This window comes from Anser brachyrhynchus (assembly GCF_964034855.1).
Source record: "Anser brachyrhynchus genome assembly, chromosome: 4".
Classification (NCBI taxonomy): Eukaryota; Metazoa; Chordata; class Aves; order Anseriformes; family Anatidae; genus Anser; species Anser brachyrhynchus.
Window position 1 is genome coordinate 42,873,443 of NC_137698.1, and position 24,865 is coordinate 42,898,307.

The following is a 24,865-nucleotide window of genomic DNA, read 5'->3' on the forward strand; positions in this document are numbered from 1 at the left end:
GGAGCGGCGGCGGCGGGGGCGTGTCGCGGCGGGGGGGAGGCGTGGCGCGGCGGGCGCTGTCCTGGCGGTGATGGCGGCCGGCGGCGAGGGGCGGTCCGGCACCGAGGGCAGCGGCGGCGGCGGCGGCGGGGAGGGGGGCGCGGGGGGCGGCGGCGTCGGCGCGATGCTGCTGAACGTGGGTCTGCTGGCGCTGGCGCTGCTGGCGGCCTACCGGCTGTACGCCCGCTGGGCCAGGCGGAGCGGGCCGGGGGCCGCCGGGCGGCCGAGCCAGGCCGCCGCGCTGCCGCGGATGAAGCGGCGGGACTTCTCCCTGCAGCAGCTGCGCCACTTCGACGGCGCCCGCGACCCCCGCATCCTCCTGGCCGTTAACGGCAAGGTCTTCGACGTGACCAAAGGCAGCAAGTTCTACGGGCCCGGTGAGCACGGGGAGGGCGGCGGGCGGCTGCCCGCGGGGCCGGGCCGGGGCCGGAGCACGCAGGAGGGCGGGCGGTAACGGGGTGCCGCAGAAAGCGGCCTCGGGGTGGGAAGGCGGCCGGCGTGGCTCTCGGGGTCCGAAAGGCACGGCCGGGAAGGCGTGCCTCGCAGCCGGCCCTGCTCGCGCTGTAGGCCGCCGTGGTGCGCCCGTGCTGTGCGCGGCGAGGTGGGGGCAGCTTCGGCCCTCGGCGCCTTGCCCCGTGCCCGCTGCTCGTTTGCTTGCTTAAACAGCGGTGCCTCGGAAAAGGCGGTCTGATCAAAGCGTGCAGGAGCCTTCCCGGTAGGTGTGACGAGCCTCTTTGTATGGCGGGTGCAGGAGGGAAAGGACACTGTGTGCCTTTTCCCCAGGAAACGATTCATTAAGTCAGTTTTTTGCTTTTTTTAACCTTAGGTTACTAAAAGAAAAATACATAACCGTGCAAATCTTTGGTCCTTACCAGGGAATTGACGAGCAGTGACAGCACATTGAGGCTAGTGTACTCCTGCTCCCCTCAAAGTTTGTGGTACCAGGTCTGCTGCCAGTCGCACGGGCTGAAAGTGCCATAACTGAAATGTTTTTCCGACTGGTACTGAAAAAGTTAACGCTGGAGGCTGAACCACCTGGCCGTGCCTCGTTTATGTCTGTTGACCGGGAAAGCAGAGAGAATGCAGCCTGGTGTGCTGCAGCTTTCGTACCCTTCATCGGACTAGTTCTTTCGTCTTACTTGCTTCAGGGATTTTTAAATTGAGACCTGTATGCTGGTGTAAAATGCAGGTAATACCTATGTTAATGAAACGTATGTTAAGTATGCATACGAAGCTTAAAACAACAGCCAGTTGACAGATTCCTTCATAACTTGCCCCATGAAAGGATATTGAGCCATAGTCTAAGCATTCATTTTAACTGTTGTATATCAAACATGAGTTCTGGCCTCTTCATTGCAGATACTGTCACTGGTTCACATCCTCAACCTCTGGAGGCCTGTTACTGTGAGAAGGCTAAAGCTTTCTGTTCTAGGATGTCAGTCTGCTTTTTTGATAAGTGGCAGCAGCTGGTTTCCCTACAGCAGTGCATCCAGCTTTTCGTGGAGCGGAGCAAATATGTTTGTTTGGGTTTTAACCCTGTAGCGAAGGGTGTCCTTTTGGTAACAGAACTGACATCAACTTTCTCTGCTAGGTGGGACCCTGAGTGCTAGGATGGTGATGCTCAACCTGTGCATCAGCTCTGTTTTCTACCAAACGTGTTGATTTTTGAATTGTGCTGACGTGGTTTACCTGTGTGGATGCATGTCAGGAGGTATTCTCTTGCAAATATTTTCTGGTTGAAAAGGAAAAAACAGCAAATGGGTGGTTGGAGGCCTTCAAAGATCTGAGAAGGGTTGAGTGGAGAAGTCTTCTTCAGCTTCTAGTGGTACACCTTTCCAGAAGGACTTCTGTCAGAGTAGCTAGACGTCCATGGAAGTTCTCTTGGTAATTTTATGCCTTATAAAATGCTGGAGTATAGCAAGAGAAGTGTAAAGCATACTGACAGAGCAAGGGCTAAATGTTCTTTAACAGAAGAAATGGTTGAGGACGCTGGCTTTGCTGACAGTGCAGTCTGGGACTGTGTGCTGCTCGTGCTTTGTTGAGGTACTGATGCGAAACAGCTTCAGCTTTGAGGGCAGCAAGTAGCATTGGCTGAAGGCTTGCTATCGAACCGCAGGTATTGCTTGACTGCTGGGTGATTGCTGAGTAACGCGGCTGTCTCAGAAGCCTTCTGATGTCTTGAAGTCTGTTCTTTCTTCCTCACTACAGTTTGGATGCAAAACTGTTTCTTATTTTTCTGCCTCTAGCATAAGGCCTGTAGTGCACAAAATTGTCCTACAGTCCAGATCTTTGTCCTACAGTTGAGATTCTATTAAAGGTCCCGCCAAGCTTTGATTTTATTAGAAGCTCTGCTATTTTTAAATTTCCATCCACTGAGTCCTGTCATGCTTTGGTCTATTTCACTAAAGAGCCCGCTAAATACCTACGGTTAAGATTTAAAACAAAAATGGACAGACTGTTCAAGTCATCCTTTCAAATAAGATTGAAAATTTCAGTTTCTTGAGCATTTAATCAAAACAATTTTCAAACTTTTTTTTCTTATGTTGTTTCCTCTCAGACTTCCACAGTTTATCCCAGTGGTAATTAGTCTTTGGTATGTCTAATGCATTTCAGGTGAGAGCAGGAAGGTCGTGTCACATGTTCAGCTGTCTGGTCTGTGCCTCCAAGAATCAGTCAGCTTACACTGAACTCTTTCAAAACCTCACTTACACACCTCTTTTCCAAAATGCTGCTTCCTGGGATAGTCCTCTGTCTTGCGAGCATACCCTTTGTTTCAACGCTTTACTTTTAGTTGTATTCAATATTGCTTTGGTTTGTGCCCAGATGAGTAAGTGTTCTAGAATGCTTGGTTATTAATCTTAATTAATTACCTTTCCCTTTATCATCTGCAAGCTCTAAAAGCAACAAAGCAAACTGTTAATGGCTCAATGTTAAAAATATCATGGAACCAGAACGTCAGAGGAACTGTTGGGGAGTGATTTCCCCATCCGTGATCACGTCTCGTGTCTTAGACTTAGTGATCAATACCTTTCCTGCGTGCTGTGTTGGTTTTTACACTTGTGTCACGAGGCATAGCTTTTACTGTTTCAGCTAGGATAACATTAAATTTCACAATTGTTTACATTAAGATTCCTGGTAGTTTATTGGTCAATCGAAGGGGATAATAAAGCACTCTTAACAAATCTTAATATTAATGGAGTTTAAATTGGTGTGCTAGTATAATGCTATAAACAGGTTTAGTTAGACAAACTTACCAAATACTCTGTGCGGTTATGAAAAATATAGGCTTTAGAACATGACAAAGCAGGATTATATGTGATCCAGTGTAAGCAGCTGTTCCACATCACTTCTTGGGTATTAGTTTTTCACAATTAAAAAAAAAAATCAATTTCCTGATTTTTTCCATCCCCACATTTTCACTGTGAATTCATTTCTAACCCACTTCTGTCTTTCAAAGTGTCACAAAGGTGTCTACTTCCCATTTTTCTTCCAAGAAGAATATATTAGGTAGTAGTAGTGTTTCCTTCCACAAATACCTCCATCATATTTCATTTTTCATTAGGGGAAAATTAGCTTCGCTTCATGTTGCAAATGCAATAAGAGCTACAATTTCTGATACTAAAGACTGAGAAGATCTGTAGTAAACATTGCCATTTCCTCCATCATTTGTATAAAAATAACCCGAGGCTGCCAGACTTCCTTTGGAATTAAGTGCTATAAGCTTAATTGTGGCTGTATTTAAGAGTTACCCTCCTGGTTGGTGCTGATGCTTTTGAATACTTCCTTTCCAAGAGCATGGTACGGCAACATGAAATACTGCAGGAGGGACACGTGCTGTGTCTGGAGGGCTCTGTTAAGGGTGGCTTTATCTTAAGAACACAACAGGCCAAGGGCTTACAGATAACTATAGAGGATAAGATTGGGGGGAAGTGCTTCCTGTAAGGTGTGGGTCTTCTGTGGTTTATTTTGATGCTTGCCAGCTCCTCCGTATCTGTAAGGGAGGTGCCTCTTGCCCCAAGACTCAACTTTTCAAAAATACAGTGTTTCTGGAAAATTACTACCAGGAGAAGTAGAACCAAAAAAAGTTTAGAGCCATTCCTTGAGAGCAGGGAACAATGCAGTGGTTTTGTGCAGGAAGATGCATCTCTCTGCCCTCCGCTGCTCCTGCTTTGTGTCTGTGGGCTCCTTCCCTCGCCCCTTAATAGGCTGAATATTAATAATAATATCAATACCTTAAGGAATCTTAAAACTGGAACAGCTGTGTGTTTGATGGAAGTTTGGTAATGCTGTCTGTTTGGATAAATCCCTCGTTTCTATTAAATCATTCAGGTTCTAGCCACCTGAGGTCTGGGGGCCAGGCAGGTATGCTGGAGGTGTGATTTATTGCGGTGTGATCGTCTCACTGTTGTCAATGACTTGTAGGTGTGCAATCCCGTACAAAGCAGGGAATCTCTCTTGCATGCAGTCAGAAACCTGGCCAGCATCGCTCGCCTTACTGAGGAACAAAGCAGTGGGCAGAGCGCTTCTCGCTAAGGAGATGCGGGGTGATCTGCGTCCTCCTCCAGCGTGGAGCTGCCTGCCAGGAGCCCCTGACAACTGAACTCCTTGCAGTGCTTTTTGTCTGCCTCTTCAGTTCAGATTGGGTCAGTGGTTCTCGCGCTTACCTCACGGAGGTAAAGGGAAAGCAGGCAGGAGAGAGAGAAGCAGAAGATTCGAGGCCCTCTAGCCCTGTGCCCAACAAGTCAGATGTAGGCCCTAAATCCATTTTCTAAACAGTTCCTGTTTTAGCACGTAGACTTCGTGGATCATCCTCGTAAGAACACTTACTTTCCATGCAAGTTGTAACTTGAGGTTGATCCAAATCTTTCCTTTCATGTGAATCTGGAGCAGTGAAGTTGAAAATGTCACCCTGAATTCCAATGATATATCTTACAAGAAAGCTGCTGCTTTTAAGCTGCATCTCAAAATGGCTTTGTATAATTTGTAGCTTTTTCATTCCCTCGTAAGAGAAGCAACACTGAACTAACATCTTGGGATTCAGATGGAAAATTTTAAACACGTAATGGAAATTTTGCATTGATTTTGACCGGAAAAGGTAGACCAGGTGGTAAAACAGTGCAGCCGTCAATAAATTCCTGGTCTTTCTCCCTTTGTTCCCTTCACTTATATTAAAAGAGAGATTTGTCCTTATTCTTGTCTGCAGCTTAAAAGCTGCCTGTGAATTTCCAAGCTGCAGACGAAGCCGGGCTGTGCTGCCAGTGTCTGTGTGGCACACATGGGTGCAAAGAGGAGCTGCAGGGGTCTGCATGGCTGGGGACTGCTTGGAGGCTGCTCCCAGAAATGGAAGCTGCTTTACAACTGAACCTTGTTAGCCTGCGTGGCTTCTTCGGAGAGCTTGCATCAGCCTGGTGAGAATGAGTGCCGTTGTGTAGGTTATGGTATCGCCTCGTTAGATACCGAGCCTGCGTGCAGCTGTTGGCAGTGCAGGTCCCTGCACGGCACTGGAGCAACCAGAGCTCGGTGAGCAGTGCTCGCCTCCACGGCTGGTCCTGGAGCAGTAGTCTGGGATCTTCTGCAAAACTGGTATGCAGCTGAAGTGCTCAGACAGCCCTGCTGGTACACCGAGAATATCTACTTAAAGTTGGAGCTCCAGCATAGGTTTGGAGGGAATTTGTGGTCAAATCATTTGAAAATTCAACCATGTGCTGTTCCAAGATCCAGCTTAGTGTTTTTTGGACCAAGTGACTGTAAACAGCGCTTGCGAATAAAAACTTCAGCTTGGATAGCTTCATCTCTCTCTGAAAATTTTTAAATACGGTGTTTTAATGTTAAATTTATTTTTCTGTGTCTGCTGCTCTTTGACATATATAAGCAAAGAGAAATTAAATAATCATTTAAGATCCAAAAACAGGCTAGGAGGTGCTGAAATCCTGCTCCCGAGTACAGGAATTGGAGAGGTATTTTCCTTGGCTGAAGAGAGTTTGATTTTGCCAAGTCTGAAGCCTACTCAGTTCATCTGTGAGTAAAGATGAATGTCAGGCTGGAATAAATTCATCAAGAAGTCCAGATTTTTAATTGGATCCTGGAAGGAAGTGAGAATCTGCACTTGCTGGGGGCGGAAGCAGGCGGTGGGGAGCAACATTTTGCACCTGCCCCAGCTTAAAGGAGGACATGCTTTATGCAAGGTAGGGTTATAAGGTAAACGGGGACTTTACACAGGGAAACAGGCAGTGTGCAAATGTGGTGTGACAGATGTGGAGATAATGTAGGCAAATGCATAGTCTCGATAACGGTTTCATCTCAGAGCTGAGCTTATGCTAAAATAAAGGCTACGTAGCAGTGTTTCCATGTGTGAAAGCAGGGATGGGAAGAAAAGTGTTCTTCAAGGAACAGACTTTTCCTTGGTGTGAGGCTCAGAGCCGTGTGTAGCCAAGGAATGTGTAGGAGATGTTTTAATGATTTTTGATCCTTGCCTGACTTCCTTTTGTTGCTGTGAGATGCCAGCTAGGTGTGGGAGGAGAATTGGTTAAAGAAGATTTGGACTAGGAAGTAGCTAATCTGGGGGTTATAGGAAAAGAAAATGGTTGAAATTTTGTGGCAGTCTTGAAAAATTGGTTTAGTGTACATACCTTTGCTACTAGCATCTCTCCTTACAATCTCTTCAGTACGTGTATCAGTGATGCAATCAATTATTTAGAACAGGAGCCAGTCTAAATAGACGGGCAGACAAAAGGAAACAAAAGAAGGACTGACTATAGGTAGGAGTTGCAGAGAGAATTGCATCTGGTCGTGAGAGAACTCAGTGGGAGGACTGTAAGGATCACATTAATGTCTGCCACGGAGTAATGCTCACGAGGCAGGTCTTTTTTTCCCCCTGAGTTCTCCATGCTTGCACCTTCCTGAGTGATTCTCCCTAGAAATCTGATGTGCAAAACACCTTTTTAAGACCATTGCACCATTTAAGACCATTCATGTAAAAGTGAATAACAGACAAAGGCTTACAGCAAAAACCAGCCCTGTATATTCTATGTTAATATAAAATGCTCTGTTCAATCTCTGTGTAGAAGTATCTGAATAGAAGCTTTAAATTTTCAAGTAGATTGCTCGTATCGAGATGTCTGAACTTCTGCTTTAGCAACTCTTTAACTAAAGTAAAGCCGGGCTTGTACTCCTTTATTTTTTAAATGATCATTTGTTAAATGATTCAATAGTTGCTTTTTAGTAAGGGATGAAAGAATGTGACACATCTTTAAGTTACGTTTGCAGAGCTGGAATTTGAGATGCTGTTGAGGTCTGAGGGCTTGTTTTTATCAGTCAGCATTCTGCTGAACACTTGGACCTGGCTTGGTGGTTTCTCTGTGGCTCCTGAATACTTCTGTAGTAAATGTGCTAGAACACATAAAATCAGTTCTAGAAAAGGAGGAAAAAAAAAAGTTGTGGTATAATAACACTGCCTTACATTTGCAGAAATTCTGGATCCATTAGTCTTAAAGTAAACTGAGATGCTCTAAAGGCATTCATGCTTTCAGCTAAGTGTGTTATTGAGATATAAGGGTGTTCAGGGCTTGGTACTGATAAATATAAAGTAATTCTCTCTTTAATAGAAATACTTGGAATCAAGCTGGTGGATCAGGAGGTGGCCTCTCAGCAGTGGCTGTAAAGCTCCATGAACCACTAAATGCAGAGCTGAAGGGAAGGGGCAGTGTCCTGCTCTAACGCTGGTTAGCCAGAATTTTGAGAACGGATTACTCAAACAGCCAGCAGAGTTTATGGAAGCTTTGGTTTAAACACTTCAGGGAAAGGAAAAATCTGGGACAAAATACTGTTGGCAGGGAGGTTACATAGCAAGTTGTAATTGCTCTCAAGGATTTATGGATTGCATGTGATTTTTGCAAAAGCAGTTTATAACTTTGTGGTCCTGTGTTCTTCATTCAGAACATGAACAGCTGGATGAGCTGAATGGCGGCTGTTTTGGAGTAAAGCAAGACTTCCTGTTGAAGAGCTCTGTTACATTGCAGGTGGTGGCCATTACTACCTCTTACCTGGTTTATGAGAAGTGACTAGCACACTAAATGAATAAATTAAACATCTTGGTATAGGTTTGTTTTCAGTTTCTGAATCCCATTTTTCAAGACGTTTTCTTAAATAGCACAGACGTATTCCCTGATCACAGAGGTGGTTACTGTGGATGCCATTCCTGGAGCTAAATATCCGAAAGGACAAGCACAGGGGTGCTGTTAGTCATTACAGCAGTAGGGGTGAGGGACAGTGCGTTTCCACTTGCTTATGTTCGTTCTTACCATGAGCGCTGCCCTTTCTTCAGGCTGATGGCCACTGTTGTCTCCAAGAGGTGAGCCAGAGAAAGGTCCTGGCCTATTTGTTTTCAAATAGAGACCACTCTTTGTAATGCTTTGGGCATTTCCCTGCTCCTTAGCCACTGTTAGTGTAGAAAATTTTAAAGTGTTGGGGTTTTTGTTGTTGTTCTTCTGTATGTTTAATTGAGCTGAATTAAGGTAGTTGGTTTTAGGTTAAGAAAAACTAAGATAATGGTATGCTTGGAGTTCTTTGAGTTTGGGGAAGCCAATTATCAACCTCATTCTGAAGCTATTGGTTTACAAATCATCCCACTCCCATGGCATTATTTCTTTGAAAATTTTAGCTTTGAAAAGCTCAGTATTTTATCAGTGTCTTTGTGCTTCTTTGTGTCAGTCAAAAAACACAAGGGAAGTACTAGTTTTACATTGTTAACATGAAGATCGGTGCAGTCTTCAGGAACAATACAGGACAGGTATATGGGTATATGATCTGCTGCCCAAAATAAACGAGGAAAACCACTTGCAGTGTGATTTCCACAGGCGTAAGAAACGTGTCAAAAGACAAGCTGTCTGTCAAGTTATGGTGGTTCTATAAGTGAAGTGAAATGATTGATTAGCACTCTAAATGGATTTCTAAGATGTCTATATAATTTGGTTCTGTTCATGCGTGACTTTTAAATATTCTCTGTTTTGCTTAATAGAAGTAGCTTTCTTTTGAATTCCAGCCTCCAGTCTCTTTGGAATTTGCATCACCTGACATGCACCGAGTGTCAGGGTTTTTTCCAGATACCCCTCCAAAGCTCGTTTTCCGATTCTGCTTCTCTCAGCAGACTTTATCTCCGAGTGATACTTAAGTTTGAATTGCAGTGTTGTTGAACGTTGAACAGCCATGGTGTTGAAACTGCTGCTGTTCCTGTCACTGCAAAACTGTGGGACTTTTGATGCACCGCTTCAGCAGATTGTAATGAATTGAGATCAGACACCATAAACAAAGACTTGAAGGTATTGGTTTTGTCTTTTTGTTTCCAGAGGGTCCATACGGAATATTTGCTGGCAGAGATGCCTCCAGGGGACTAGCAACTTTCTGTCTAGATAAAGATGCACTCAGAGATGAATATGATGACCTATCGGACTTAAATGCTGTACAGATGGAAAGTGTAAGAGAGTGGGAAATGCAATTTAAAGGTAAATTCTCAAATGAGAACGTCTTTAGCTTAAGGAAATGCTTTTAATAAAAATGACTGATTTGGGCTCGGGGCATCTTTTAAAGAGATGTCGATAGCAATGTTAACGCAGTGTAGCTTTCTTAGGAAATGACCAGGAATTTCAGGAATTAGTGAGGATTCTACTGTATCCTGCTATAGCTTTTTCAGCCCGCTGACTTTGTACAAGAAAGGTGTTCTCAGCTATGCAGCGTGGAGTTTCACTCCTGAATCTGAGTGTAGCTTAGCCAATGAATTCCTGCTCTCACGTCGTTGGCTTTGGCTTCCATTGAATTATGATTAGGACTAAGAGCTGTTTTGGCATGAAAGGTTGAACAAGTTTGTCTTGAAATAATTTCTGAGGAGTATGAAAGTATGTCTCTGGAGGGAGGGGAAACAATTTTTCACATTAATTGAAATCAAAACAAGCTGAGGGAATTTGTGCTGGATTTAGTAGCAGTGTTTTCAGCCACTGTGTGATAAACCTGGGCTGATGAGCTGTGGGAGAACTGAAACAAAGTACTGTGAGCAGAAAAAGTGGTGAGCAGCAATGGTATTAAGATGGTTTTAAGAGCTGAGCTTGCTGATAAATTGCCATCAGTTTCAGGGATTCAGGCTCAGAACCTTAGCATGTATGGGAAGAAGTGCATTTGCAGCAGTGCAGGCTAACTAGCTGTATTTGATTGTAATGGAATCATAAATCTCTTTCAGAAAAATACGACTACGTAGGTAGACTCCTAAAACCAGGGGAAGAACCATCAGAATACACAGATGAGGAAGATACCAAGGATCACACTAAACAGGAATGAACTTTGTAAACAACCAAAGTCAGGGGCCTTCGGAACTGCAACCTCTTAATCCCCATCACAGAATGTCCTGCATCTTTGGGTACAGTTCATCTGCTGCGAAAAACATTCAACAGGTTTTGTACAAGGAAAATAATATACTCACAAATGAAGATTTGAATACTAGACATTATTTGTGCTGCCAACCGTTTTGTTGCAGTTTATTTGTAATGTCTGGTAAGGCTTCGTTAGTGAAGAGGGGCCAGGGATTTAAAGGCAAAAACGCTATTCCTTTTTATAAGTAAGCTGAAGCCTTTTCAAATAGCATATATTACAAGCTCTCTAAAGACACGAGTCTTCAAGCTCAGTGAAAGATTTGAAACTTGTTTCATGTGTGTCTTCTCCTTCAGCATTAAAGAAAGATGTACTCATGTACATCAGTATCAGTAGGTTAGACTACTGAAACTGGTGTGAAAATGTGAATTTCCAATTTTGTTTTGTATGTGGGCGTTAGTAGCCCTGGCAGAATACTTCAGTTCTCTACGAGAAGTCCATGCAGATCAGGATGGGGGTAAAATTCATCCTTTTCTCAAAAGGATTGGGTAAAACTGTTTCCTCTGCAACAACTGTTATCTGAAGCCTGCCCTCCCCACCTTCCTTTTTCCCATTGTCTAAATCAAATCGAATATTAATTGTGCCTTATTTCGCTTACATAGACTTGAATTGTTTTAAGGGAAAGCCCCAAATTGTGGTTTCATAGTCACTACAAGCAGCATTGAGACTGAAGTTAGAAAGTTCTGTTGACTGGAAAACCTTGATGTCATTCTGTGTATAGAATGTAAAAGAGGAATACTCAGTGTTACTGCCATATGTTAATACTACATATACTTAAATTAGCATTGTGATGGCCAAATGCATACTCCCATGCTTCTTTTTAAGTAATTAAAAAAAAAAAAAGTCACCCTTCCTCCTCTTCCAGAAGCTGCCTAACTTTTGGGAGCATAGCCTTCACACCCCTGTAGAGTGAAGGGGCGTGCGCGCGTGTGTATGTGTGCGTGTCTGTCTGAATGCAAGACTTGGGAGGGATTGTTTCTGCAGATATTGTAAATACGAGTACCATTTTAATAAAGCATGTACAATACCAAATGTGCTGTCAGACTTTATGTAGAAGCTGCTAAGCAGAGCTGGAATATGATAGAATACAAAGTAAGGGGAAGAAGTCTGGGATGTGAAACGTTTGTTGCTATTAATATTGTTCCTAGCTCTTGGGGTATTATTTTTAAAGTCCCATCTTTTGGAGAACCTGGAAGACTTACTCAGGTAAGCACTAGTTAAAAGAATAAACCCATGCCAATGCTGTTATGTTAGAAAAAAAATGAACTGATTGTAAATAAGGGAGAAGCATTCTAGGAAAAAGTATAACATGCAGTAAGAGGACTGTGTCTCATGTCACTTACAGGACCAGGACGGTGGAGATCAATACATGTGTATCACTCAACATCTTGTGGAAATTTCACTGTCTGCTTTGCTAAATCTGTAACTGTGACACCATTAAGTTTGTGTCTCACAGCTTTATGGCTTACATCTGTACTTCCGCTTGCAGTTTCCACCTGTGATAAGTCTACAGTAACAGATTTCTATCCATCTATTCTGTTGAATTGTAAACTAAGAAATTGCAGGAACTACTGCATTTTTATTACTGTTTGACTGAATGAGTTTTATATTGATGTAAATGAAACAAAAATACACCATTGAATCACTTGTAAATCATGCGTCCTAGAAGGCAGATTCATTTCTCTTTCTTGCATGTCCACGCTTGAAATACAAGTTTTATCACAGCAGAAGAAATAACAGAACTGAAGCCATTTCAACAGAGTTATCAGGTTACACTAGCAGGTTCTTGTACAGGCTGAACAATCCAGTTAGGCATGTTGGCTATTCAGTTACTGAATATAATTCATGAAAGTGCTGGTTTCTGTTTAGGTCACATCCTTGTTTAACTGAGCATTGATGCAGTGTCCAAACTTCTGTTTGCACATTATTACTATATTAAGTATCTACTAAGTGTCTAACACTGCTGAAATGCTGGGCATGTTAGTAAAACTAACCACAAAAATATGTGTTTTAGGTGGAAGAGTGGGGAGACCAACAAATGAAGAAAAGCTTTCCTGCACAGGACAGCTAGGAGTACTTCAGTGCTAGTTCTCTATCTGGACACTTGACTTTTTTTTTTTTCTTTTAGCAAATCTCTCTATAAAAGATTTCACACTTCATTTAGAGTATGCCTTTCATTTTTAGCTTTTGCTCCTCATGATGGCATCAAGACGTGTAGCTGTGGAACAGGAAAAGAAGGCTTATGGCAGTATCAAATAGGACAGCCAGCTATAAAAATACACATATGATTGTGTTACAGCTTCTACTGTACAAAGTCATGGCTGCAAGTTCCTAACGCCTGACGTGAGTTACTCTGCTATTTACTCGTTACAGCTATTACTGTTGCTACATCTGGCATAGCTGTAGCTTTAGCTGTTTATCTTGCTTGTGTCTGTTTTATGTAGAAACTTCCTACCACAGAGAGAACAGTAGTGACACATACGATATGACTTCCAAACCCAATGCAACTTTTTCCTTTCCCTTGCTATAGGAACTGCAATGAAGCTTAACAGGATCAAAATTAAATGAATGTTTTTCGATCTTTTTAAAAAGTGCATTACTCCAATCTTCTATGGTTTAAGATTGGTTAAATAGGAAAGTGATCAAGGATGGGTAAAAGGATGATTTTTGCTTTCACGTAATTTAATGGTAATGGTGAAGGCTACAAAACAAACTATACTTCTGTCATTCTATGACAGCAGTATGTTACATAGACTTAATCGAATATTTTGATGTCTAGTAGATCTAAATTTGTCTCATTCAGTCTGCATAAAATCTCTTTAGTGATTTTAAAGCTGACAACCTAAGACGCTTTAAAGCATCCTGTATCTTTCATTTCTGCAAAAAGCTGACACACAGAGCAGGTAGTTCAGAACAACATCGGGTCTGTAGAAGCTCCAGTGCAATTAGTATTATTTTTTTTTGGAGACACTCAGCCTTACAACATTTGTGTCAATCACTTAGTCAAAATTCACTATAAACTACTGAAAATGACAGTCTGATACTGACCATGTGTTAAATTTTTGTTTAAGCAACATAAGGGGCTTGAAGGGAGGATTTCTTCAGTAGAAACAAAATACACTTCCAGTTTAAGATACTGGTTATTTTCTTAGGCTAGACTTAACCTAGTTTAAGAGCAGTCATTTGTTTTGACACTTCTGCCTCATCACTACATTGCTTCCCAAAAAATTCTTTCTTAGAGCAGGAAATTTTAAAATCTTTGTGGTTTTAAAAAGAAAAAGTGCCATGTTTTTACCTAATCTGAACAGACCAAATTTGCAGTAGGCACTTCAGAACTATCCTTCCACATCCTTGTAATTGTTCATATGTTTTTTTTGAGCTAGAGCTACTTTTCCTTGGTTAAGATTTGTATTTTCTACCCTTCAGAGTCTAGACACAGCATTTAATAGCAGTTTGGTACTTTCTGCTTCTTGTCTTGTTTCAGTTTAAATAGTTATTCTAAGCTATTATAATATTTTAAATTATTTTTCTATTTTTTCCTTTCTGTGAGATCAAGTTGATTTCAGTATCTTCATTGATACCTATATGATTGAAGAGTTCAAGAAATAGTTAAACCTTAGTCTTTTTTTTTTTGAGTCTTTGATACTTGTTTTCTCCGTGCATTGGTGGGTGTTTTTGTGGTTTTTTTTTTTTCCCTTCAGGAAACACATGCATTGTTGTATATAATAATACAAAATATTGACCAAGACCTAGTACTTTGAATATAACAGCCTTTCTAACCATTTCTGTTTGGTGGCTTTTTTTCTTTAGGGTGAAGCTGTGTAGTTTTTTTATGAAGTATTTCTGAAATTCATTTATGAAGCCTGGGTTTCTAATGAAGTCCTGTGGCTTTATCTTCCTTCTTGCAGTCTTGGTTCTTTCCAATTTTTATGTTACAGATAAAAGTATAGGTTGTGGGGAAAAAAACCTACTATAACTGTCATCTGACTCATTTTTCAGCTATGAATGAAATGATGTAATTGCAGTTGTAGATTTGGCAATTTAGGCCTTTTCCTACTTACAAGTAGTAATAACGTTCTTCTGGCCTTAAAGGATTCAATATGGAAACCAAATAAATAATTAAGTATGACCGTTACTGGTAAATCCTCCCACAGACTTCCAATTTATGGTTAAAGGTGAACGTTTATTAGCAGCTGTTTACAGGCAGGGTTTTAGACTTGCTTTTACTTGACCATGTGGGCCAAGGCTAGTTCTAATACCAGTTAAGGGTTGTTTATGTGAAAATTAAAGCAAGAAACAAAACTCACCCAACTCATAAGTCTTCCCTTCGCTGGGGGGATTCTTGTGTTTCTGTGCATTTCACTGTACCAGAAGGCAGCAACTGTGTTTCATAGAGCTCTAGTCTAGCAATGCGACCTTCTTGCAAAATTCATGAGAAAATGTAATTACCCCCATTCTGGTTACAAACTTTACTTGTTTTCTGTGATGATAATATTTTATTGACCTGTCACATTTTCAGGTAACTGGGCAAAGCCTACAACTGTACTGTTTAAGCCTTTTTAGAGGTTTAAAGTTCTGTATTTGTCACTTGACCACAAGCATTCATTTACTGTTGGAGTATGAAAGCTCCTTTCTAGTGACTGACTTGGATGCCCATTTTAGGGGAGTATGAAGACTGCAATTTGGTTTTATGTAGCTGAAGGCATTAACTCTTTTGTTATTAAAAAGAAACCACAACTAATCAGCTTTGATGGTATTAACACAAAGCCTTGCCTTAAAACTGCTAACCTTGATGCTTAGAATTCTTTAAAATATTATGCTGCTGTTTTAGCTGTACTTTGAAGTTTTGTTAGTAGTTGGGTCATATAATAATACCACCTCTGCTTGCTGTGTAAATTCCATTACAGGGTTAGGTTCGGGGACTTTTTTTTTTTAACTTCACTTTTTAGTGGAGTTGTGGAAGTATTACACAGTCCTGTATTTCTCTCTCCAAAACTCTGCGATGAAGAGAGCAGATTTACAATTATAGGTATGGGTTAGTGTAGCTGGAGGATGGCTCAGTAAAAGAACATCAGCTAATGCTGACTCTCAGTCTGAAAGGAGGCCCAGTGTGGTTTGCCACCTCGGCACAGCAGGGATGCCTGAAGCAAAGCTGCCATGAATACAAACTAGTTTCTGTTCTGTTATCTCATGCAGAAACCGAAATCCCTGTTAACCCTGTTAAACTCCAGGAGATCAGTTGTGCAGACAGGCTACTGCTATTCCTCGTAGAAAAATGTTAGCTGTTCTCCATGAAGAACAACAGCTGTCTCCAGTCTTGTCTTCCCTAAAAAGCCTTCAGAATCCAGCATTTTGAGCAAGACTAAAGAAAAACCTTAATGAATGAGTTTAAGCAAGGTATAGTTTTGAAGTATTGATGGAGTCATTTTTCAGCAAAAGAAATGGAAGATAAACGTACACAGAATTCTGTAATAAGCACACAAGAGTGTTTTGACATGTGAAAGGTCTAAAACTTGTTAATTATTTAGCAGAAAAAATGTTAGATACACTCAGTCTTAAGACAGACAAACTGTGAAGGTTAGCTTAAATGGACTTACCAGGCATCGGAAAGGATGTTGGACACTTGTATGCATGTCCAAAGACAAATCTATGGCTCTGTAACATGAATGCCAGTTACAGAAAGGTGTTGAGCCTTACAGCAGAACAAGCTGCTTAACCAGTACTATCTTTGGGCTTTATTCTAAATTTTGATATTTGTGTTCCCAGCTCAGTTACGCTGCTGCTGTTTGCATGCTGCCTCGCTCTGCAAGGGCAGCAAGGAGGGAGCCAAAGGGGGCATTCCTGAACGCAGTCAGATGGGGCTGCTTAGACTGTGTCCCTTCAGGTGGGCACCAAACTACTCTGCCTACGGAGATCACCAAGACAGGGACTAGTCACTGTCTTTTGCCTTCAGCCATATTTATCATTCACCTCTCATTTTTCATTTTGAAATACACAGTCACAAGAACAATCATTATGGAACTTGGAAAAAAAAGCTGGCTTCCATTTTAAGAACCTGCTTCAGCTTGGAGAAGTCCCCTAATACCTTCATGCAGCAGAGGCAACAGGAATTCACATGCAAGCCTACAACCTTAGATTCTTTCAAGGTGATTTTTTTTCACACTTTTGGAACAAAAATAAATTAATACACCATTATTAGAGTTTTTTGGGTTGTTTTTATAAAATTTGTCAAGATATCACAAAATTACACACTAAAAGCTTAATCTGCATATTGTCCAATGAAAAAAGTGAAAGGAAATATAAGTATTTCTTTTATATATAACTTCAATCCAAATTTACATTTTCATCATTTTCATGGATAGCAAGAGGCAGGGATCGAACATGGGATTGAGATGTGTCACTTCAGCATATTGAAAGGATGTTACTTAAGTGGCCTGTTATAAATGAACATGAACAACTACTAAACAAAAGGCTCAATTTTGTATTGAAACTGTTAACTGTTGGTCAAGCCACTGCTACCGTACGCATTTACAATGCAGGCATTCATAATTCATTTCAGTGAGATTCACAAGACAATGACTGAAAAAAATTAATGGACTTTTTATAACAACTTCTGAGATGTGATACAAGTATGAAACTGCATATAATAAGAATGTTCATTCTGTTTGGACACATTCAGGGGTTAAGGCAGTTGTGCTAGACAGTTTTCAATTGAAGGCTTTTTCACAACTAACCAGTAACAAAAAGCTGAAGTTCTTTTCATCTACCCTTGGAAGAAATAAATTACTTGCTCAGTTAATTTTGATTTTTTTTTAAAATCAAAGTAAAAAAAATAAGAAATTACAGGATATAACCACCTCTATCCTTTAGCTACAGAAATGAAGTTGTATTTCAATAACTTAAATTCAGTGAAATTGTATTTAGACCTGTTTGAAATTATTTAATCTTAGCTAGCGCAATTTAAGCAGAACTTCATTCAAATATTGCAAAATAAAGCAAAGAAAAAGTTCACAAGGAACACTTAGTTTCCCTCCAGACTAATTTTTATTCCTTGAAATACAGAGAAAAAGTGTCTTTAAGAAGTTACGCCTCTTCTTTAAGGGTACTTTATAATCATATGAGAATTCAGATGAAAACACCTCTCAAATTGAGAATAATTTGAAGTTTGCTATTTTAACAACCTGCACAAATTGCAGATACTGTATGTTAATTTAAGACACTATGAAATCAACAGATCAATTTTTCCCTGTATTTTACTGTTGCCTATTAATAACCAGTATTGAAGGAAGTATCTGCAAAACTATCCCAGTTATGTCCACTCAAACTCCATACTTAATACTAACTATGGAGACCCTGAAAAAAATAGATACTATGTCTTTAAATAGAATCCAGCAATGCAGTTTCATATATAGCTGCACATTCTTGAGTGCTTTTACACAAAAACATACTTTTTATAGTTACAGATTTGAGAGCAAACCAATCACATAGATCCTTCTTTACATTTAAAATTATACATATGTCATCTTTTTTGCTTTGGTAAAATACAAATAATGGGAAAATCGGGACAAAGAATGCACAGTAAATAAGATGGATATATCATACCTTTTTTTAAGAAATACGAGCTGAAATGTAAGGCATCCCCAAAGTATTTTTTTGCATATGCAAGGAATGCAGTTTTTTGTAAACAAAAGCTTGAGGAAAGCAATACTGAAGCCAAAGAATCTTCCCTAGGACCTTCCTGATGATCCCAAAACCAAGAATGACTCTCCTAGGGTAAGCGTTTTGGAACTTAATCCTCTGAAAAAGAAAATGCAAACTTTTGTCTTCCCATACACTTTTAATCACATATTAGATTGGCTCGCCTTGGAGATCTCCAAACTGAAATAGCGATGTAAAAGTTGATTCTCAAGGGCGCAAGTCTATTTTTCTGGTACATCACTTTCTATCAATTTTGTGGCAGCATTATTATGACCTACTATGTGCGCTTGTGCAGTATTCCCACTGGTAATGTCTTCCAGTGCCTGGGACTGACTGGCAGCTGTGGGATGAGCTGCAAGAAGCGTTTTAGAAGAATTAGACAGTTGTCTGCGATGACCTGAATCCTCACCTGTTGCAGCAAATGGTCTCCTCCTGCCAGGCTCTTCACTAATAGGAGGCTAAAAATAAACATTGGTAGTGTGTTAGAAGTTTTCCTATAAGGCCAGGTATTTGTCTTTTCATATACTCAAAGGACCGAAAAAGAGCATTCTGTAGCTGGGCCCTTAGTTAGGCTTAGTAATCTTAGTAGTTATTCTTAGCTCACTGATGATAGTCTGGCCCTTTAACTAAAAGTGTAAACACATGTCAAATTTAGGACTTTAAACCATCTTGGAACATTATTTTATAGTCACTGCCAAGTAGTTGCCACAACTCCTAGAAATGAGGACTGCAGAGGATGATGGTAATGCAGTAGTATGTCATAACCCAGTTAGGACAAGCATGGCAACCCTATCACCTGGAATCACACAGTTGAAGATTTCAGCATTCTACAAGAAGGATGCATTGAATTTAGCATACTAAGTCACAGCAAGGACAATGCCTGTTAAATGCCTGTTAGAGTTTGTTAAAAAAAAAAAAACAGCTTATTGGGCTTTAATTGATTTTTCCGAATTCCTAAACAGCATAGAAGTAATCTGTCTCATCAGATGACACTGTATTGAGTAGAAAAACCCTTGAAGTCCACTTTGGTTAGCACTTCGTATCTATTTACTGTATCTCATTACACAACACAAATGATTCAACATTTAACATCCTAGCCCCAATATTTCAGCACCATAGTTTGCTTTGAAAAAGCACATCTAGAACAAAACAACGCATTTATCATTTGAGTTTAATTTTTTAAATCATGCTTTGTAGTGATTGATGGGATTTTAAAGCTACCTTACTGTGAAATAAAGTACTGTTCTTAAACAGTTTACCTTGCAGTAAAAATACTGATAAACCACATTTTTGTTCAAAATATGTGTTGAAACTTACATCCACTCTGAAGTCCTCCAGTCTTCTAAATTTACTAAGGTATTCTTGCAGTTTGGGGTCTATGGCTGGTGTTTTGTGCTGAGAGTATTTTAGGTAAGCCCAAAATTTTTCCAGTCCATAAAGCTGACCTAATAATGGAAAAAGATAATTTTATCAATTTACAAAGGTTATAGGTAAGTACCAACCTAACTGGTAACTATACATGTACGAGAATTGGAAGATAAAAGGAACAAAAACAAGCTGCTCTTGCACTTAGAACTGGCCTTATGTAACAAGTCAGTGCCAAGTAATGGGGATTATCTCCCAGCTAAAGTTACCCTTGTGTGAGCAGTGACTAGGCTATGATAATTACCAGCTTCATAGTCCCTCTTTGTTTCTTCTTGGAAGTCCTTGAATATTTCTTGCCTGAATTTCTTTTCCAAGCCATAGCTGTAAAATCGAAACAAGCATTCCAATCCATACCTAAAAGAGAACAAATAGGTTTGAAAATTTTATGCATACACTCGTATGCATGCAGTTCCTCAAAAGGACACAAGTTTTCAGTCTCTCCTTGCATGTAAATAAATGGCATAGTCTCATTTTCCCATTCTCACAAAAACCACTTCCTTTTCCAAACAATTTTTATTAACCAATTGTTCAGAAACACCTTTACAAATAAACGAAACTGACCTAAGAATATCAGGTTTGTCGCATGGTTTCAATTCACAAACTACAGACGCTATACACACATAAGAAATGCAAGACAAGTGCTGTTGTATTTTCAGGATGTGAGACCCATAGCTCCAGCACTTCATGAAGAAAGACCTCCAACTGTTTTGGATCCAGCTTCATTCCACACCCCTCAGGTTTTCTACTGGAGAGCGTAAACATCTGACAGGACTCTCCTCTCCTCGCTGACTACTCTTCTACAACTCAATCACATGCTCCTTAATCATCTCTGAGCTGAGATGCACACACAACTTCATTTCACCTTACACAGAAGCTGTTCCCTATCAGCAACTTTGCTGCCACACTCAGAACTTTTTCTAAGTCTATTCTACTTGGAAAGGGGGGAACACACACAGACAGACACACAAAGCCATTTTGCTAGTAATTACTCTTACTACATTTATTACTGTTTTCCTTCCACTTCAGAGTTATATGCTTTTCAGACTAATCTCAATTTTTAGCAGGCATGTGTGAAGAAGTCTGACGTGGGCAGCCAAGTGAAGATAAAAAAAAAAAATTAAAAATCACACGACTCAGGTAAGTGAACTGAGACCGAAGGATGTTTGACTCCCAGTGCCACACTGGCCATCATGTTACTGTGAATGGTGAACTGCATCATACAAACGTACAACCTTATTTGATGGCTGAGTTCATTCAGTCAAAAGATGACTGTAATACCATATTATGACTAGGAAATTATGCAGAGGTGAGAGCTCCTAAAGTCACGGTTTTGTCTAGGTAATCAATACAATTTTAAGGAACACTTCATTAGGATAATTCTCATGCATCAATTCCAATTGCCTGTATAAAAAAAAATCAACTCATTTTGTGAGGTGTAAAAATAATTCACATAACAACACCTGCTAAATCTAGAAATATATATGTACCTCCTTTTCCAGAAAGTGAAAATTGGACTGGATTGAAGAACGTGTGTGTAATTTCTACAACACTGAATACCATATAGGTATTTGTCAACAACCTAAGTTTTAAGGGTTTAATGTTTTGTTTGTTTGTTTTGTGGTACTTTGTGTCAGCCTGCAAATTTGCTAAATGTTAATAAGCAGGTGGTATGAAATTGAATAGGATATTTTTTCTTCTCACTTTTAATGCCGGCCCGATGTGCCAATGGCACTTCTTTGAAACATAATTCTGCAATATCAGACAGACAAAAAGAAAACCAGCATTTTTTTCTGGAAGAATCTGGATCAACTTCCCTTTACGATACCATGCCCTCTACTTTTGGCAAAAAGAAGCGCAAAGAAAAAGAACAAAACTGGGCCTTCCTTCTGTTCTGCGTTCATCTGTTCCCTCCCTTAAAGGCCTTTTGAAGTTCCTTGTGGTAAATATATACTTGGATAATCTCAAAGCATAAAGAAAACTGAACAGATATAAAAATTATTATTAAAGCCACCTTTGCATCCTAGGGCCTTCTCTCTCTGAAGTCTCAGACAACATATTCATACTTTATGATTTTCATAAACAGCACTTCCTCACTTGGCATTCAAAATGTTGGGCTGGCTACCTTGTCTCTTTGGCTGACAGAAATAGAGGCTGGGGGCAGGAAGAGGGGGAAGTATGTGGAAAGAGGGGAGTAATATCAAAGAGTTAACAGTGCAGCAGTATTTTTTCTGGTATTTTTGGAAGACAAGCAGTTCAAACCAATTTAATGAGATTAAGATTGTCTTCACCCATGGAAGGAAAATATCTTAGGAGTTTTACCAAGAACAGAGCTGACTTGTCACAGACAACAGGTTGCATGGTTCTGTAGAATTCGGGACCAATTACAGGACAGGAAATGCTGTAAGTTTAGCTATTTATCAGCAATGCACAAATACATACAAATGGGTTTTTGGTGTTAACCTGCACAGAGTACTATTTTAAAGATTTACAAATAGTCAAAGCTAACAATAAAAACGTTCACTTCAGATATACGTAAACATTGCAGTCTTTAAAATGACTGGTAAGACTTCAAACAGTTTTTAAGTTGAAAGAAAAAGCTAGTACCTGTAGTGTTCTTTTGCATCATCTAGAGCAAGTTGTCTGAATTCTTCATACATTTTCTTGTTAAAGTGATCTCTCAGAAAAAAGGACCAGAAACGAAAAAGTGTGTTCATTTCTTGGGACTGGCCAATTCCCAACCGTTTCCTCTCTGAAGGGAGGAGAAAACACAGTTTTTTTAATTTCCAGCAGAATGTTTTCAAGTACTTTTTCATTAGTAACACAAACAAAAGATCTTCAAGGAATGTAATTCTAAACTTTCCAAAAATATTTTAATTAATGTTAACTTTGAGACTTAATTGACTTATTAAGTCAACTAAATATCTTCTCTCAAGTACTCTATTTGTTTTAACCACAAACAATAATACAGAAAATATTTTTGCAAGATGCCAAGGAGTTTGAGAGGAATTTTTTTTTTTTGGTCAAGGAATTTTAAGTTAAATGGAAAGAAAAGATCATAAAACGTAAGCAATTTTCTTTTCCTTTCCCAGGAAAAGGTAAGGATAAGGAACAATACAGAGAAAACTGCTATCAGGTGATACCTGGTAACTTCTACCTAAAATTGTAAGAAGTCCGTTTAGTGGCTTACCCATTAGACATCTCCGATGGTATTTGTGGTATACCTGTTGTGTAAAGCCATTTTCCTTTAACAGTTCGTGAGAAGGATGCTGAAATTTTGGAAGAGAATTTGGGGTACACCCATAACCTCCTGCGAGTGGAGCTCCTTCTGAGGGTGAAGCACTGGAACTGCTGTAGAAGAAACATTTATATTCCATAAACAGTGCGTTTCCCCAGAATCAGTTTTTAACTGTTCTGATCTGTGCCAGCAGTGTCAGAGTAGTACAATCACCTGAAAACAATTACAATGTATGCCTGTGCTCTCAGTCATCTATTTTAGGGCGCACCTCAGAAATCAGTTTCTGTCTTAATATCTTAAAACACGGGCAGTTCTAGATGATGATAATTAAGCATTAGTATAATGCATGATTTGAAATGACCACTTAAAGGCTAACTATCACCGCAGCGAGTGTCAGTGCTTCAAGTAATCTTAATGCTATGCTAAACACGGATCAAAAAAGAACACTATGAGAGCAGTTTAGTTAGCTTACTTCCAAATGTCTTTATATTCTAGGTTTGTCTTTAGTCCCATTTGCCCTTCTTCCATTGCTCATTATTACTCCCACTGTATTTATAAATTCTCTTTTATCATAGTCTATTCCTCCACTAGCAGCGAGAGCTAATGACATTGGGAAAAAAAGCTCTAAAGAAACAGACAAAACTAAACAACTTACCTCACAGAGGAAGTTCTTGGCCTATGGTCTCTGGAATCCATCACCCAACCAACATGGCATTCTAGGGGAGGATTTGTACTGTGTCGTGTTTTTCTTTTTCTTGGAGTCTAAGGAAGTAAATGAAGTACTTATTTCCCTAATTTGATTTCACTTGTTTTCATCTTCTCTTCTACCAATTTTGTATCTAACACAATATAAAGTCACAACACTCCAGCTTCATAAACCTCAAAACTAATTTTAATGTAACAAATTTAACATCTTTAGACATTACACTTTTTCATCGTGGACTTCTAAGAAATATTACAGAGAAAAATCAGAAATAATTTTGTAGAAATAAAAAAGAATGAATGTGGTAAAATTTTTGAAGAAGAAAACTACAAGTAAAAGCAGTTCATTTTTTACCTTTCCATTCTTGTTATAAATTATACCCTAGACACAAGTTGTACAGGCTTTTTATGGATTTAAAAAAATACAGTTTTTCCATCTACCTTTACATCAATGGACTGTGCTTCTTTAACAACAGGGTAGAACCTGGGTGTTTTGTTGGGATCCTGTAGCCTTGGGGTGCGAGGGGTTCGTGGAGTAAAGCCAGGGTGAACACGGGGAGATTCTGGAACGATTGTTGGCAGTGATCGAGCCACAGCCGCCGTTGGAGGTGCTTCAATACCGAACGAATTACAAGCCAGCTCCTCTACTACATCAGCAAACAGGAAAGAAACACTTAATTTTCAAAAGAAGCTTAGACTTTGAAATCTCAAGCTCCTCTAATATATAATATCTTAAAGGTACTTCACTTCAAGTGCATCATCCCCAAAAGGATAATTGGATTAACCAAAAGCACTTGGTGCAGAAGCAGTACAGACTGACTGCTCAAAATTATGAGATAAATATTTCGAACATCTTAAACTATGAAATAAGTATTTCAAACACGTCTTCTCTAGAAAATTTAGATCCACTTCTTTGTTTTCTGCTTGTTCTTCTGCGTGTATAATGGCAAAGTAAACAAGTGTGTGGAAAATAACATTTGCAGAAGTGTAAACACATCCTTGCTTTTTGGTGAGGTGGTTTTCTTCAACCACTTTAAAGATATTAGCATGTTACCTAGTAAACATTAATAACATCAAAAATACCTTGAAATATAAGATTTGGACATTTTGACTTCTCGGTAAGGTTATAAGTAGAAAATTCTTCTCACTTCCTTCTATCCACAGTACCCCTAAAAATTCTGAAATAGAAAATGTTTCACATCCCTAGCTCTTGCTTTACACATCATAAATGGCAAGTTACACAAAAGGCGCCTGGTGTTCTATATGTTAACACCAAATCAGAACACTACCTATTGATGATCATATATATCCTGCAAAGTACTACACGGATCAGCTTCTTCTAATGTAATG

At 39.8% G+C, this 24,865-nt stretch overlaps 2 protein-coding genes across 8 annotated transcripts in view; one reads left to right on the forward strand and one right to left on the reverse strand.

Moving 5' to 3' along the window:
- The first annotated feature begins 39 nt into the window (after nt 1–39).
- On the forward strand, nt 40–11,487 carry PGRMC2 (progesterone receptor membrane component 2). The gene is made up of 3 exons (XM_080590771.1): nt 40–416; nt 9,384–9,539; nt 10,268–11,487. Exons 1-3 carry the CDS (start codon nt 71–73, stop codon nt 10,363–10,365), a joined length of 600 nt encoding a protein of 199 aa, XP_080446897.1. The 5' UTR covers nt 40–70; the 3' UTR covers nt 10,366–11,487.
- A 5,164-nt stretch (nt 11,488–16,651) lies between these two features.
- The window catches only part of LARP1B (La ribonucleoprotein 1B), a 35,097-nt gene continuing 26,883 nt past the window's right edge, over nt 16,652–24,865 (reverse strand). For 4 of the 7 annotated variants that reach the window (XM_080590768.1, XM_080590765.1, XM_080590769.1 and 1 more), the window contains 7 exons: nt 23,957–24,162; nt 23,469–23,575; nt 22,766–22,926; nt 22,183–22,327; nt 19,823–19,932; nt 19,471–19,598; nt 16,652–18,611 (listed from right to left, as the gene is read on the reverse strand). In XM_080590768.1, the coding sequence (XP_080446894.1) occupies nt 18,375–18,611; nt 19,471–19,598; nt 19,823–19,932; nt 22,183–22,327; nt 22,766–22,926; nt 23,469–23,575; nt 23,957–24,162 (1,094 nt within the window). In that variant the 3' untranslated portion in view covers nt 16,652–18,374. The remainder of the gene's footprint in view (nt 18,612–19,470; nt 19,599–19,822; nt 19,933–22,182; nt 22,328–22,765; nt 22,927–23,468; nt 23,576–23,956; nt 24,163–24,865) is intronic. The other 3 variants (XM_080590767.1, XM_080590766.1, XM_080590764.1) reach the window with 3 other exon arrangements.